The sequence below is a fragment of the Salvia miltiorrhiza genome, chromosome 8, assembly GCF_028751815.1.
Source record: "Salvia miltiorrhiza cultivar Shanhuang (shh) chromosome 8, IMPLAD_Smil_shh, whole genome shotgun sequence".
NCBI lineage: Eukaryota > Viridiplantae > Streptophyta > Magnoliopsida > Lamiales > Lamiaceae > Salvia > Salvia miltiorrhiza.
In genome coordinates, this window is record NC_080394.1 from 55452543 (window position 1) to 55465595 (window position 13053).

The 13053-nt window shown below is 36.4% G+C and overlaps 1 protein-coding gene across 1 annotated transcript; it reads right to left on the reverse strand.

Moving 5' to 3' along the window:
- Positions 1 to 5740: 5740 nt before the first annotated feature.
- Positions 5741 to 7958, reverse strand: LOC130999284 (pentatricopeptide repeat-containing protein At1g12300, mitochondrial-like). The gene has a single exon (XM_057924793.1). It carries the CDS (start codon positions 7815 to 7817, stop codon positions 6015 to 6017), a length of 1803 nt encoding a protein of 600 aa, XP_057780776.1. The 5' UTR covers positions 7818 to 7958; the 3' UTR covers positions 5741 to 6014.
- Positions 7959 to 13053: the final 5095 nt, after the last annotated feature.

Here is a 13053-nt window from a genome sequence, read left to right on the forward strand (position 1 = left end):
GTGGTGGGGGATGAGTAATTTTGATTGGGCTGTGAGGGAGTCAGAAGGCAGATCGGGTGGAATACTATCGGTCTGGAACAAGGATAAGTTTGTGGCAACTAGTAAATGGAACGTGACGGGGGCTGTTATTGTTAATGGGATTTGGCTACAAGGAGGCCTGCATTGTTGTTTTGTTAATGTGTATGCGCCCATGGGAACCACCGAAAAGGAATCTCTGTGGGATACATTACAGCTCATTGCTCTTCAAAACAAAGACTCTTGCCTGTGTTTTCTTGGCGACTTCAACGCAGTGCGTGATCCGGGAGAAAGGGTGGGGAAAGGTGCTGTCTTTAATCAAGCAGATGCAAGGTCTTTTGACGCTTTTATTCGGCAAAGTAATCTGCTGGAAATCAGAACACAGGGGAGAAAGTTTACGTGGTATCAACCTGGTGGAGGATGCAAGAGCAAACTAGACAGATTTATGGTCAACGAGAAATGGATGCAGGAATGGCCGGACACAGTCGGAAGGGGGCTTCAGAGATCAGTGTCGGACCATTGTCCGATCTTCCTGACTACAAAAACCAAGAATTGGGGACCCAAACCTTTTAGGTTCCTCAATTCTTGGCTCTCCCACCCAGATTTTTGCGCGTTGGTAAGGAAATCTTGGGATGAAGCTAAGATTGAAGGATGGAGTTGCTTTGTGTTCAAAGAGAAATTGAAATTGGTGAAGAGTGCGTTGAAAGAGTGGAATCTAAGGATTTATGGCAACATTGAGCACGGCTTGACAGATCTTAAGGATGAACTTCAGGAGCTGGACATTTTTTATGACACCTTTGGCCTTGAGGAGAGTGAGACAATCAGGAGAAATTAAATACGAGCAAAGATTTTCCTTAAATCCAAAGAAAAATGTAGTCTTCTCCAACAAAAGGCGAAAGTCAAATGGGTCAAGGAGGGCGATCTGAATACTAGTTTTTATCACAAAGCAATTGTTGGGAGAAGAAAGAAGAATGAAATTGCAGGGCTTGATGTTGGAGGTTGCTGGATCGAGGATCCAAAAATCATTAAGGAGAACGTCAAAACTTTCTTCGAGAATCACTTCAAGAAGACGCCGCGCGTCCTACCTATGATACCGGGAGATTTCACTGCTCGGAAAATTTCTGCAGCAAATAATGCGGAGCTGATCAAACCTTTTTCAGAATTAGAAATTAAAGAGGCCATTTGGAGCTGTGACGGTGATAAGAGCCCGGGACCGGATGGCTTTAACCTCAAGTTCTGGAAAGCGTCATGGGAGATTATCAAGAAAGATTTTTTAAAGGTGATGACTGATTTTCACTCCAATGGCAAAATCCCTCGGGGATGTAATTCTTCATTCATCGTTCTCATTCCTAAAAAAGAAGGAGCCTGCTCACTTGAGGAGTTTAGGCCTATTTCACTTATTTGTAGCCTCTACAAAGTCATTGCGAAGGTTTTGACGAATAGGATGAAACAGGTCATGGATTCAGTTATTTCGGATAATCAGAGTGCCTTCATTGGCGGCCGGTACATCCTAGATGGGGTGGTGGTTCTAAATGAAGCAATCGCGAAGGCTGCTAAGAAGAGAAAGGGGAGGATTATCTTCAAGGTGGATTTTGCGAAAGCCTATGACTCCGTCGAGTGGGATTTCTTGGATTTAATGCTTGAAAGAATGGATTTTGAGCCATTATGGAGGAAATGGATCCGAGGTTGTATCTCCTCGGCGACGACGAATATTTTGGTGAATGGATCTCCATCTGGCGAGGTGTGTTTAGAAAGAGGATTACGGCAGGGGGATCTGCTTTCCCCGTTTCTCTTTCTTATTGCAGCGGAGGGGCTCCACTCTTTGATCACGAGAGCTGTTGAGAAGGAGCTGATTAAGCCGGTAAAGGTAGGAAATGATGACATTTCAATTTCGCACCTCCAATATGCCGATGACACGGTCTTCTTGATGGAGGATGATGAAAGAAACGCAGTGGCAGTTAAAAGGATTCTCAGAGTGTTCCAGCTACTATCAGGGCTTGCAGTGAATTTCAAAAAATGCTGTCTCTTCGGAGTTGGGGTCGAGGAGGATAAGATCGAGAGGATGGCGGCTGTTTTGGGCTGTGATGTGGGCTCCTTACCTTTCAATTACCTTGGTATTAAAGTGGGCAGCAAGGGCAAAAAGGTTGCTGATTGGAAATACTTGGTTGAGAAGGTGAGAAAGAAAATCGATTCGTGGAAAAATGGGAAGTTCTCTCTCGCGGGCCGTGTGACCTTGGTGAAGGCGGTGCTTCAATCCATTCCGATTTACCAGCTCTCTTTTACCTATTTACCAAAATCAATTGTGAGTTCTCTAAATGCTTTACTTGGTAATTTTCTGTGGGGAGGGGGTGCTACTAAAAGTGCGATTGCTTGGGTGAAGTGGAAGGTGCTTTGTGCTTCAAAAGATGAAGGAGGCTTGGGGCTTAAAAATATTGAGTGGTTTAATCAGGCACTAGTCGTTAAATGGTTGTGGCGGTACCTTACTGGAAGGGACATGCTTTGGGCAAAAATTGTTAGGTCCATTTATGGTGAGGTTGAGTGGGGAGAGACAGGTCTGGAAAACGCGGGGAAAGGTAGATTTAGAGATGGGTGGTGGCCGAAGATCGTTTCGGCGGCGGGAGGGGCGAGCAATTTTTGGTTTGTTCAAAATTTGAAGCCAAAGGTGGGGGATGGGAAGACCTTTAAATTCTGGACTCAGTGGTGGGTTGGTCAAAAGCCATTGAAGTTTACTTTTCCTAGACTTTTTCAGTTGAGTGCGAATAAAGAAGCTGCAATCTGTGAAGTTGGGGAATGGACTGATACTGGATGGTGTTGGGATTTAAGGTGGAGAAGAGAGCTGTTTGAGAGAGAGAGGGAAGGAGTTTCGGAGCTGCTTAGCCTTGTTTCTGGTACTAATCTGTGTGCAGGTAACAAGGATGGATGAACATGGAATGGCGACAATGGGAGAGGCTTTACAACCAAGTCCGCTTATGAAGCTATTAAAGATCAAGCAAATGAGACTACGGAGGCGGTGGAGGAAACTGATATGAGTACGAAGGTGTGGAAGATTCCTATTCCAAACAAAGTCAAGCTTACTGCATGGAGAATTTTGAAGAACAGAATTCCGACGTGTGACAATCTCTTGAGAAGAAATGTGATGTTGTGTGAAGTAGAGGTGGGATGTAACGCCTGTTTTCATCGGCAGGAATCCACGAACCACGTGTTGATCCACTGTCCAAAGACATCAAAGGTATGGGAAGCAATCTTTCAATGGCTCGGAGTTAGCATGGCGCAGCCATATGACGTACCTTCGCACTTTCAGTTCTTTACTAGTTTGAGTGGCCGGAAAAGAAATAAGAAGCTCTTGATGGCTCTATGGTGTTGTACTACTTGGCTTATTTGGAAAATGCGTAATGAGAGTAGATTTGAGAACAAAAGATGGGAGAGTGCAAACTTGCTTGGAGAAATCAAAGCTAGAGTGTGGAGTTGGGGTAGAATTTTTGGTTTTGTTAATGGTGGAGTTGGGATTCATAGGTGGATGTCGAATGATGAATCCCCGATGATGTTGTAATCTTCTTGGTACTACTGGTGCCTTTTCGTTCTATAATATTTACTTTCCTTATCAAAAAAAAAAAATATGTTATTACAATATATTTTGTATTCGTTTATCTATATAATATATAAAAGAGGAGTTTTCTCTCTCTATTTTTTCCCTCTCTTTTTCTCTCTCTTCTTCCACCAAAATTTTCACTATTTTTTTAACTTTTTTATATTGTAAGTATTATTTAAACATCATCAATTTCGATCATGAAAAAATAATCAATATGTATCTCAAATTCAATATGGTATAAAAATCATCAAAAATGAATAAGTTATGAAAATATTAGAATATTTTATTTTCTTTCTTTTCATTAAAAAATTAATAACTTTTTATTTACGTTTGTATAAAAATATTATGATGAATAGTATATGCATAGTGCAAATTTTTATTATCGAATAATTTTTAAATTTATTTAATAACTTTAATTATCATTACACTTTGTATAAATTGAATATTTATATTTTTAAATTCAAGATTTTATTGAGTAATTAATGTGAATTATTATATGTTATTAAAATATATTTTGTATTCGTTTATATTTAAAAAAAATATTGTTTAAATTTATTTATTTACTTAAATTTATCGTTTAGTATACTAATTATGATATAAATATTTGTACTGAAACACAAAGTAGTCGAACACAAATGAGCATATTTATTTATACTTTAAAATATGTATACTTGACTGAGTAGCTATTTCAAATAAACCCATCAAATATAAATCCCATCTTCAAATTTGGGTTTTTATACCGAGTCAACTCTCAAACTAGGGTATAACTCGTTGAAATTCAATGGAAAATTAAATTATAATTTAAATTATTTATATTATTTTTATATATTATAATTATTTTTAATTAATTTAACTTGATGAAATAGAGTTTACATTATACTTAATCTCAATTATATTCTACAATTAAATATTATCCTTTTGGTAGAATAATAAAATATTATTTTATATAGAATTTGTACCATTTTTCTTATATTAATCTCAATTATATTCGACAATTAAATATTACCCTTTTGCTAGAATAATAAAATATTATTTTATATAGAATTTGTACCATTTTTTTATATTGACTGATAAGAATTAAATATAAGACCAAATGATCATTAAGAACCCGAAAGACGATATATGATTTTTGAACGCCAAACTTTTGAGCATTATCTCATCTGGACCCTGAAATATTATATGTGACTTTTATGCGTCAATCGTTTGAACATCACTATATGATGCTTTAAATATCATAACTCACTTGTGAATATCATTTTCATTAGGTGCTTGAATTTCAACTGACTTGTCAGATTATAAAATCAGAAGATTGTAATTAAGATCATAATTAACTTGTAAACATCATATTGTATAAAGCTTCAAAAACCCAGCTTTTGCTCATCATCTCATTTGGAGCATAAAATACGATAATTGAGTTTCAAACATCTTTTCGATATAAACCTTTTCAAGACCCGAGGACATAAAACAACTCGTACCTCAGATTCATCTACACATCCTTCCAAGAACGGGCTACATTCGTGTCCCACGGAAACACAAAGAAGTGCAACTCTGAACGCGACTTGCTTGGAATAAACTTCTCGCACAAGCTCTTCAGCTGGCTGCGATTGTAACTATCGTTGAGGAAAGCAACGCTGCACTTGCAGTTCGTCTTTGTGTTTAGGATATAAAGGAGGGTGTAGATACCAGTTTGTTGCTATTAGTTGTGTTGCTAAATCTTCACACCGAGTAGCTCTACTTATAACTTTGCCTTTGTTATTCTCTTTAGCTCTACTTATAACTTTGCCTTTGTTATTCTCTTTTTGAGTATGTTTTTGGTGTAGCTTTTTCAAGACTGTAAACTGCAGGATGTTTTGTGAGGCAATTTTGATTTTGCAAAATAAGAAGTTTTCTGCTCAAATTGTGGTTTAGATGAGTAATATGTTTGGTAAATTTTCTTTTCATCTTCTTCTTTGCCATTTTTTTTCATTAAATATGGAAGTATATATTAGTTGTGTTGCTAATCTAGGAAAGAGACACTTCAGCTAGAAGGTTGTGCGCTTCTTGCTAAAAGAGGACAGATAATTAAGAGAACCACCTTTTATTTCTAGGTGTAAATCAAAAGTAGAAGAAAATAATTAAATATCCATTTCTACAACATACGCATATGAATTGAATTATTAGAATATATGAGAATATATTTGCACACAACATGAGATATATGAGAATTGAAAAACCACCCATAAATAAACGCAAGCAAGTACCCTTCCAAAAATCACAAGAAAAATCTTTAGATGAAAAAATAAAACAGAAGAAATAAAAGGACACGAGATCAGACCAAAGCCTGAGTTGAAAAAAAAAAACTAGAAGAAATAAAAAGACAAAAAGTTCAGCTCCAAAGCCAGAGTTGGTTGCATCTCAGAAGACGAGATGACTAAAATACAAAATCCTTTGGCAAAACATCCTTCATCAATTTGAGAAGAACATCATCTTTAGTTTTTCCATGCATTTGATCAATGAGCATGGAAAGAGTAGAAACATCTGCTGAGAGTCCCTTTTCGCGCATTACTTCCAAGTATGGTATTGCCTTGCTAAGCTCTTTCTTCTTTAGGAAACTTCGCGTCATGATGTTGTATGTCACGCTGGTAGGTGCACAACCACCGCTCTGCATCTCTGTAAGCAAACATTGTGCCTCCTCCGTAGAATCTTCATGACAAAGTGCACCAATGATCATTGTATACAGTCGAGCATTAGGTAGCACACCTCTAGAAGGCAGTTGGTTGAAAAGATCTCTGGCAACATCAAGTTTCCCATTTTTGCATAATCCATTAATGACAGCCCCATATGTAACTCTATCGAGATCAACTCCTTTCCCTTCAATCGTATGCAGAAAAGAAAGAGCTTCATCAGTCTCCCCATTCCTGCACAGCCCATCCAACAATGTACTATAAGTATATATGTTAGGAGTTACTCGTCGAGCTTCCATATCCTTGAAAAGCTTCCAGCCCTCGGAAAATCTACGCTTACTAAACAGTCCATGAATCATGGTATTATAAGTACATGTATCATGCTCCAGACCTTTCAAAGGAACTTCGAGAAAATGAAGCCAAGCTTCGTCTATTCTCCCCTTTCGGCAATATCCATTTAATAAGCAATTGTAGGTAACAATATTAGGCTTAAGTCCCTTGTCAACCATGGAATCAAGTACTTGTCGTGCTTTGTCAATTTCTCCTCTCAAACAATACCCCTCCATTATCGCAGTATAAGTGACAACATTAGGGCATACGTTACGTTGCTTCATAATTTCCAACAAATCTTCAGCCTCTTTCATCTTTCTCTCCTTGCAGTATGCATCAATCAATATACTAAAAGTTACGACATTGAGAGAAATATTAGAATTGGACATATCATTCACTAGAACCTTAACATCCTCCATTCTCCCTAGGTCGCACAACCCCTGAATCATCGAGCTGTACGTGACAACATTGGGTGTAATACCCTTTTCGATCATCGCGGATAGGAGCTGGAGAGCATCATCCACCATTCCAGATTTGCGTAGCCCGTCGAGTAATGCACTATAAGCCTTGACATTAGGTCTCAACCTACTTCTTTCTAATCTACGAACTAAATCTCTCGCTGGAAGGACATTTCCTGATTTACAAAGCCCATCTACCATCGTCCCAATCATAATATCATTAGGCTCACATATTCTGAAACGCAAAAGCATATTGAACAATTTCCCAGCCTCGGCCACCTTATGATTTAAAAACAACCCTTTAATCAGAGTGGTGAAAGTCGCGACATTTGGTTCGTACCCTCTCTTGAAAAATATACCCATTACAGCAAAGCCAGATTTTATATCTTTCAAGAGACAACAACAATTCACAGCAATATTCATCGTGTAAACATTAACAGTGACACCCATCCTAAGCATTTCATCAAACATATAAAGGGCAAAAGAATACTGCTCAATCTTTACAGTGACACTCAAAAGATTGTTGTACATTAGAACAGAAGGCTCCGGCTGCATACTCTTCATTTTTTGAAACAATCCAATAGCATCATTTAATTCTTTAACACAGCTGAAATCGATTCTGGGCTGCTTAGGTTGAAAAGCCTTGGAAGAGAAGAGAGAGAATGGAGCAGACATAATACCCGATTTATGCGACCATCGATAGAGAAATCCTGTTCCATGAATGAGATCGATTGCAAAAACAGCAGCTCTTCTGCTCGTCATCTTTAATCGGCGGTGAGATTTAATGTGAAGAAAGGGAGAGTGTTGGGCGACGCTTGCGAGATTAGTTGTGATTGAATCTGAAAAAAGGGTTGAAATTGCAACGGATGGAGTTTGCGATTCTGGACTTGTTTTGTAAGTGTGAATTCTTTGGTAGGCTCAGAATTTTGGGCTTGAATAATAATGTTTGGGCTCAAATTATTTGGGCTACTGGAAAAAAAATACTTAGATAGTAAACATAATAAACGTTTTCTTACATTTTTTAAAATGTAGTGCATCTATAATTATTTTAGTTTTCTTATTTTAATTATATAAAAAAGTGTTTAACTTTGAAATAAAGTAGCCACTTACCAAAATATGTTGGATCACTACACAATTCCATCGTATTTTCTAATGTATACTCTTTTTTTTTTACTTGTATTTTCTAATGTATACTTGAGAACTTTTATTTATACAATGCAGTTTCCTTCTTTTCATTTGTCTTTAAAAAAAAGACCTAAAATAACCTTATTTCTTTCGTAAATAACCCTATTTTGTATGTAAATAATAAAAAAATATATAGTTAAATTTGATGGTTTCAATTATGCAATGGCGTGCATGAGTGAAATTTGTTGGTAATATTAAGTTAAACAATTCTTTTCATCGCTCTTATTCAAATTTGTATTATAATTTTGTTGTAGATCAGTTTGTAATATTTAATATTGTAGTTATAAGGCATATTATTATTTGTTAATTTTAGAATTGCATGTGTTTTTTATGATAAAAATTTTGTGATATCATAAAGGACTTTTATATATATGTATATATATTTTTTTATAACTTCAAATAAGTGCTTTATATAAAAAAAAGTAGAACAAGTGTCATCTCTTAGACCAATCCAAACAAATTTAACAATAACTTGGTACATAAACATCCTTTGTGGATTTGTACATGATACTTATAAATATGGATTAAATCAAAAAAGTAGAAGCATATGCTAAGAGTCTCTTTTCGCACATTAGGTTGCGTTTACTTTGATGGATAATTTTCATTGGAAAATGATAGATAAGAAAATGTGAGATAATATTATCCTTTTCTCATTTTTTTATCATGTGTTTACTTTGATGGAAAATGTTGGATAAAATTTTCACACCTCTACCCTTGGATAATATTATCCAACATTTGAGAGAAAAGGGTTGAAAAGGAGCTGCCCGAGAAAATTTTCTATCCTGCCCGGGAAAAATTTTCCATCAAGGTAAACATGTGAAAAGAGTGGAAAAATAGTGAAAATATATTTTTTCTCACATTTTCCATCAAAGTAAACGCAGAGAAAATCAGTATAGTAATCTCTCTCTTAGGTTAACTAGTATTTTCTCATGTGCTATGCATGAAAAGAAAATATAGCAATACTATACAATGTAAATAAAATAATACATTTACTTGAGAAAAAAAGACAATAATAATACCTGGAATCTATATCTATAATATATAAAAGATGAGTTTTTTTTTCCTTTCTTTTTCTCTCTCTTCTTCCACAAAAATTTTCACTATTTTTTTAACCTTTTTATATTGTAATTACTCCATCCGTCCATGAAAGAACTTCCTAAGGAGGGAGTGGCACGGGTTTTAAGAAAAAATATTGTTGAGTATATTGAGAGTGGATAAAAGGTAGTTGAGTGTATTGGGAGTGGTGAAAAAGTGTTATAATTAATATTGAGAGTTGTGAAAAGTGAAAAGTAAGAGGATTATAAGTGGTAGGGTATAGTCCAAAAATAGGTAGGAAGTTCTTTTGTGGACGTCCCAAAAAGGAAAGTAGGAAGTTCTTTCGTGGATGGAGGAAGTATTATTTAAACGTCATCAAATTTGATCATGAAAAAATAATCAATATGTATATAAAATTCAATATAGCTTTTTCAAGACTGTAAACTGCAGGATGTTTTGTGAGGCAATTTTGATTTGCAAAATAAGTAGTGTTCTGCTCAAATTGTGGTTTAGATGAGTAATATGTTTGGTAAATTTTCTTTTCATCTTCTTCTTTGCCATTTTTTTACATTAAATATGAAAGTGTATATTAGTTGTGTTGCTAATCTAGGAAAGAGACACTTCAGCTAGAAGGTTGTGTGCTTCTTGCTCAAAGAGGACAGATAATTAAGAGAACCACCTTTTATTTCTAGGTGAAAATCAAAAGCAGAAGAAAATAAATGAATATCCATTTCAGTAACATATGTGTTAGAGTATTTCTATACTCTAAGTTTTGTTGTCATTATGTAGACAATGTACCAGAAGTATCTCAGGATGTTCAGATACGATTACAAGCAAAGTATCATTCAGTGTCTGGTACTTTGGCTGATACTTTCTTGTGCAGGTTTCCAGCAGCAGCTTTGCGATTTTCCAGCTTATTAGTGTTTGAGTATATCACGTCTCTTATGGATATATCTCACATTATATCAGCAATATGCTCGAAATATTATAGATTGATGGATTATAATTATAGATTGAGTATATCATCTTTATTAGAGTTCTACTCAAGATATAACTCTTTCTAGGGTTTGCCTATTTAAGGAAGAGAATGAGAACGTTTTTGGTGGCTGATTTCATTGATATTCTTCTACATATTGGAGAGTAATTTCGTGGGTTTCAGATCATACAATTTCGTGAGTGTGTGTGATCTTGTTCGATTGCTTTTTCGTGGGTTTATTGAGCAATCTGTTGGGGTAGTGTTCTCTTATTTGTTTGTTGTTTTCTCCAGCCTGTTGGTGGATGTTATTTTCGTGGGTGTTGGTGGTGAGTGAGGTTCATTCACGCTTAGAGATTAGATCGTTGTTCTTTTCTCAATTTTTCATCGTTGTGAGGGTTTGGGAAGATATTGATGCTAGAAGGCTAGAGAGTCTGTCGCATAAGTCCTGTAAATATTTTATCTTCACTAGTGGATAATTTATCCTGGGCGTGGCCCCCCAGACGTAGGTTGTTTAACCGAACTGGGTGAACAACTCTTGTGTTCAGTGTTGTTACTTTCGTTGATACTTTGTGTTGCACGTTTGCTGTTTTTTGTGTGTGCGATATATGCAATTGGATAGGCAACTTTTCAATTGGTATCAGAGCGGGTCACCCAAATTATCGGTGTTGATCCTGTGCTTCCGCCGCCTATCCTATCGCTGTGTTCGATGGCTACCCACAGAGAAGGACATTATGCTTCCAAACGTATCTCTACCGATGTTACAACTGTCGGAGATATAGACAATGATGATGAGGAATTTGATGAGAACTACTTGGCTGACAATTATGAGATGTTGTATAAAAAATGCCTGGCAATGCTTGAATTGAACAAATCTCTCTCCTCGCGACTTAGTGATGTCTCCAAAGAACGTGACGAGTTTAAGGATCTTTCTGAAAGTCTCAAGAAAGATATTTCCGTTCTCCAACAAGATACGGAATTGAAGATTGGCGAGCTGGAACATCATCAGAAACTTGTCAGAATGATGAACACGGGTACTGACAAGTTTGAAGAAATTCTGGAGAGTGGTCAGAATTCTAACAACAAAGCGGGAATAGGTTTCGAAGAAAAAGGAGGGATTCCCAAAGCCGATGTTATGAAGCCAGATGTCAATCCATCAAAGGAGGAAAATCGGAATATACCTCAGAATGTTCACAAACCTGCTGCGTACAGGAATCTTCCACCAAGAAGCAAAAATTCTCAATCTTTTGTTTCTATCTGTCATTATTGCAATCATCGTGGACACATCAAACCTCGATGCAGATTTCTTCTTGATGATAGAAGGAAGAAGATGGATACAAGAAGTTATCAGGTGAATAAAGTTCCTATTACTAGAATTTGATTATTGTATTGAGAGGGAGTTGATCAGGTGAATAAAGTCATTACTAGAAGTTATCAGGTGAATAAAGTCATTATATGGATTATTGTATTGAGAGGGAGCTGATCACATTGAGGGGAAGTTGTTGCTGTTTTGTTTCTGCTGTGTATTCATGTGTTAAGCAGAATTTGATTTTGTCTACACCAATGACAAAGGGGGAGATTGTTAGAGTATTTCTATACTCTAAGTTTTGTTGTCATTATGTAGACAATGTACCAGAAGTATCTCAGGATGTTCAGATACGATTACAAGCAAAGTACCAGACACTGAATGATACTTTGCTTGTAATCGTATCTGAACATCCTGAGATACTTCTGGTACATTGTCTACATAATGACAACAAAACTTAGAGTATAGAAATACTCTAACAATCTCCCCCTTTGTCATTGGTGTAGACAAAATCAAATTCTGCTTAACACATGAATACACAGCAGAAACAAAACAGCAGCAACTTCCCCTCAATGTGATCAGCTCCCTCTCAATACAATAATCCATATACTCTCCCTTTTTGTCATACATCAAGGACAACTCTCCCTCAACAAGAGATAGATGTGTTCTTATGAAAGAACATTTTAAAGAACATACTTCGGAGTAGAGCCTTCATAGCAGGATCAAGTGGCTTATGAACAATGGCGGGAGCGACTTCTGTAACAGCTGCTGAACCAACAAAAAGAGCGACTTCTGATCACATTGAGGGGAAGTTGTTGCTGTTTTGTTTCTGCTGTGTATTCATGTGTTAAGCAGAATTTGATTTTGTCTACACCAATGACAAAGGGGGAGATTGTTAGAGTATTTCTATACTCTAAGTTTTGTTGTCATTATGTAGACAATGTACCAGAAGTATCTCAGGATGTTCAGATACGATTACAAGCAAAGTATCATTCAGTGTCTGGTACTTTGGCTGATACTTTCTTGTGCAGGTTTCCAGCAGCAGCTTTGCGATTTTCCAGCTTATTAGTGTTTGAGTATATCACGTCTCTTATGGATATATCTCACATTATATCAGCAATATGCTCGAAATATTATAGATTGAGGGATTATAATTATAGATTGAGTATATCATCTTTATTAGAGTTCTACTCAAGATATAACTCTTTCTAGGGTTTGCCTATTTAAGGAAGAGAATGAGAACGTTTTTGGTGGCTGATTTCATTGATATTCTTCTACATATTGGAGAGTAATTTCGTGGGTTTCAGATCATACAATTTCGTGAGTGTGTGTGATCTTGTTCGATTGCTTTTTCGTGGGTTTATTGAGCAATCTGTTGGGGTAGTGTTCTCTTATTCGTTTGTTGTTTTCTCCAGCCTGTTGGTGGATGTTATTTTCGTGGGTGTTGGTGGTGAGTGAGGTTCATTCACGCTTAGAGATTAGATCGTTGTTCTTTTCTC

What these genes read in the sequence shown, in the direction of transcription:
- LOC130999284 (XM_057924793.1), bottom strand. Translation starts at nt 7,817, where the DNA reads ATGACGAGCAGAAGAGCTGCTGTTTTTGCAATCGATCTCATTCATGGA.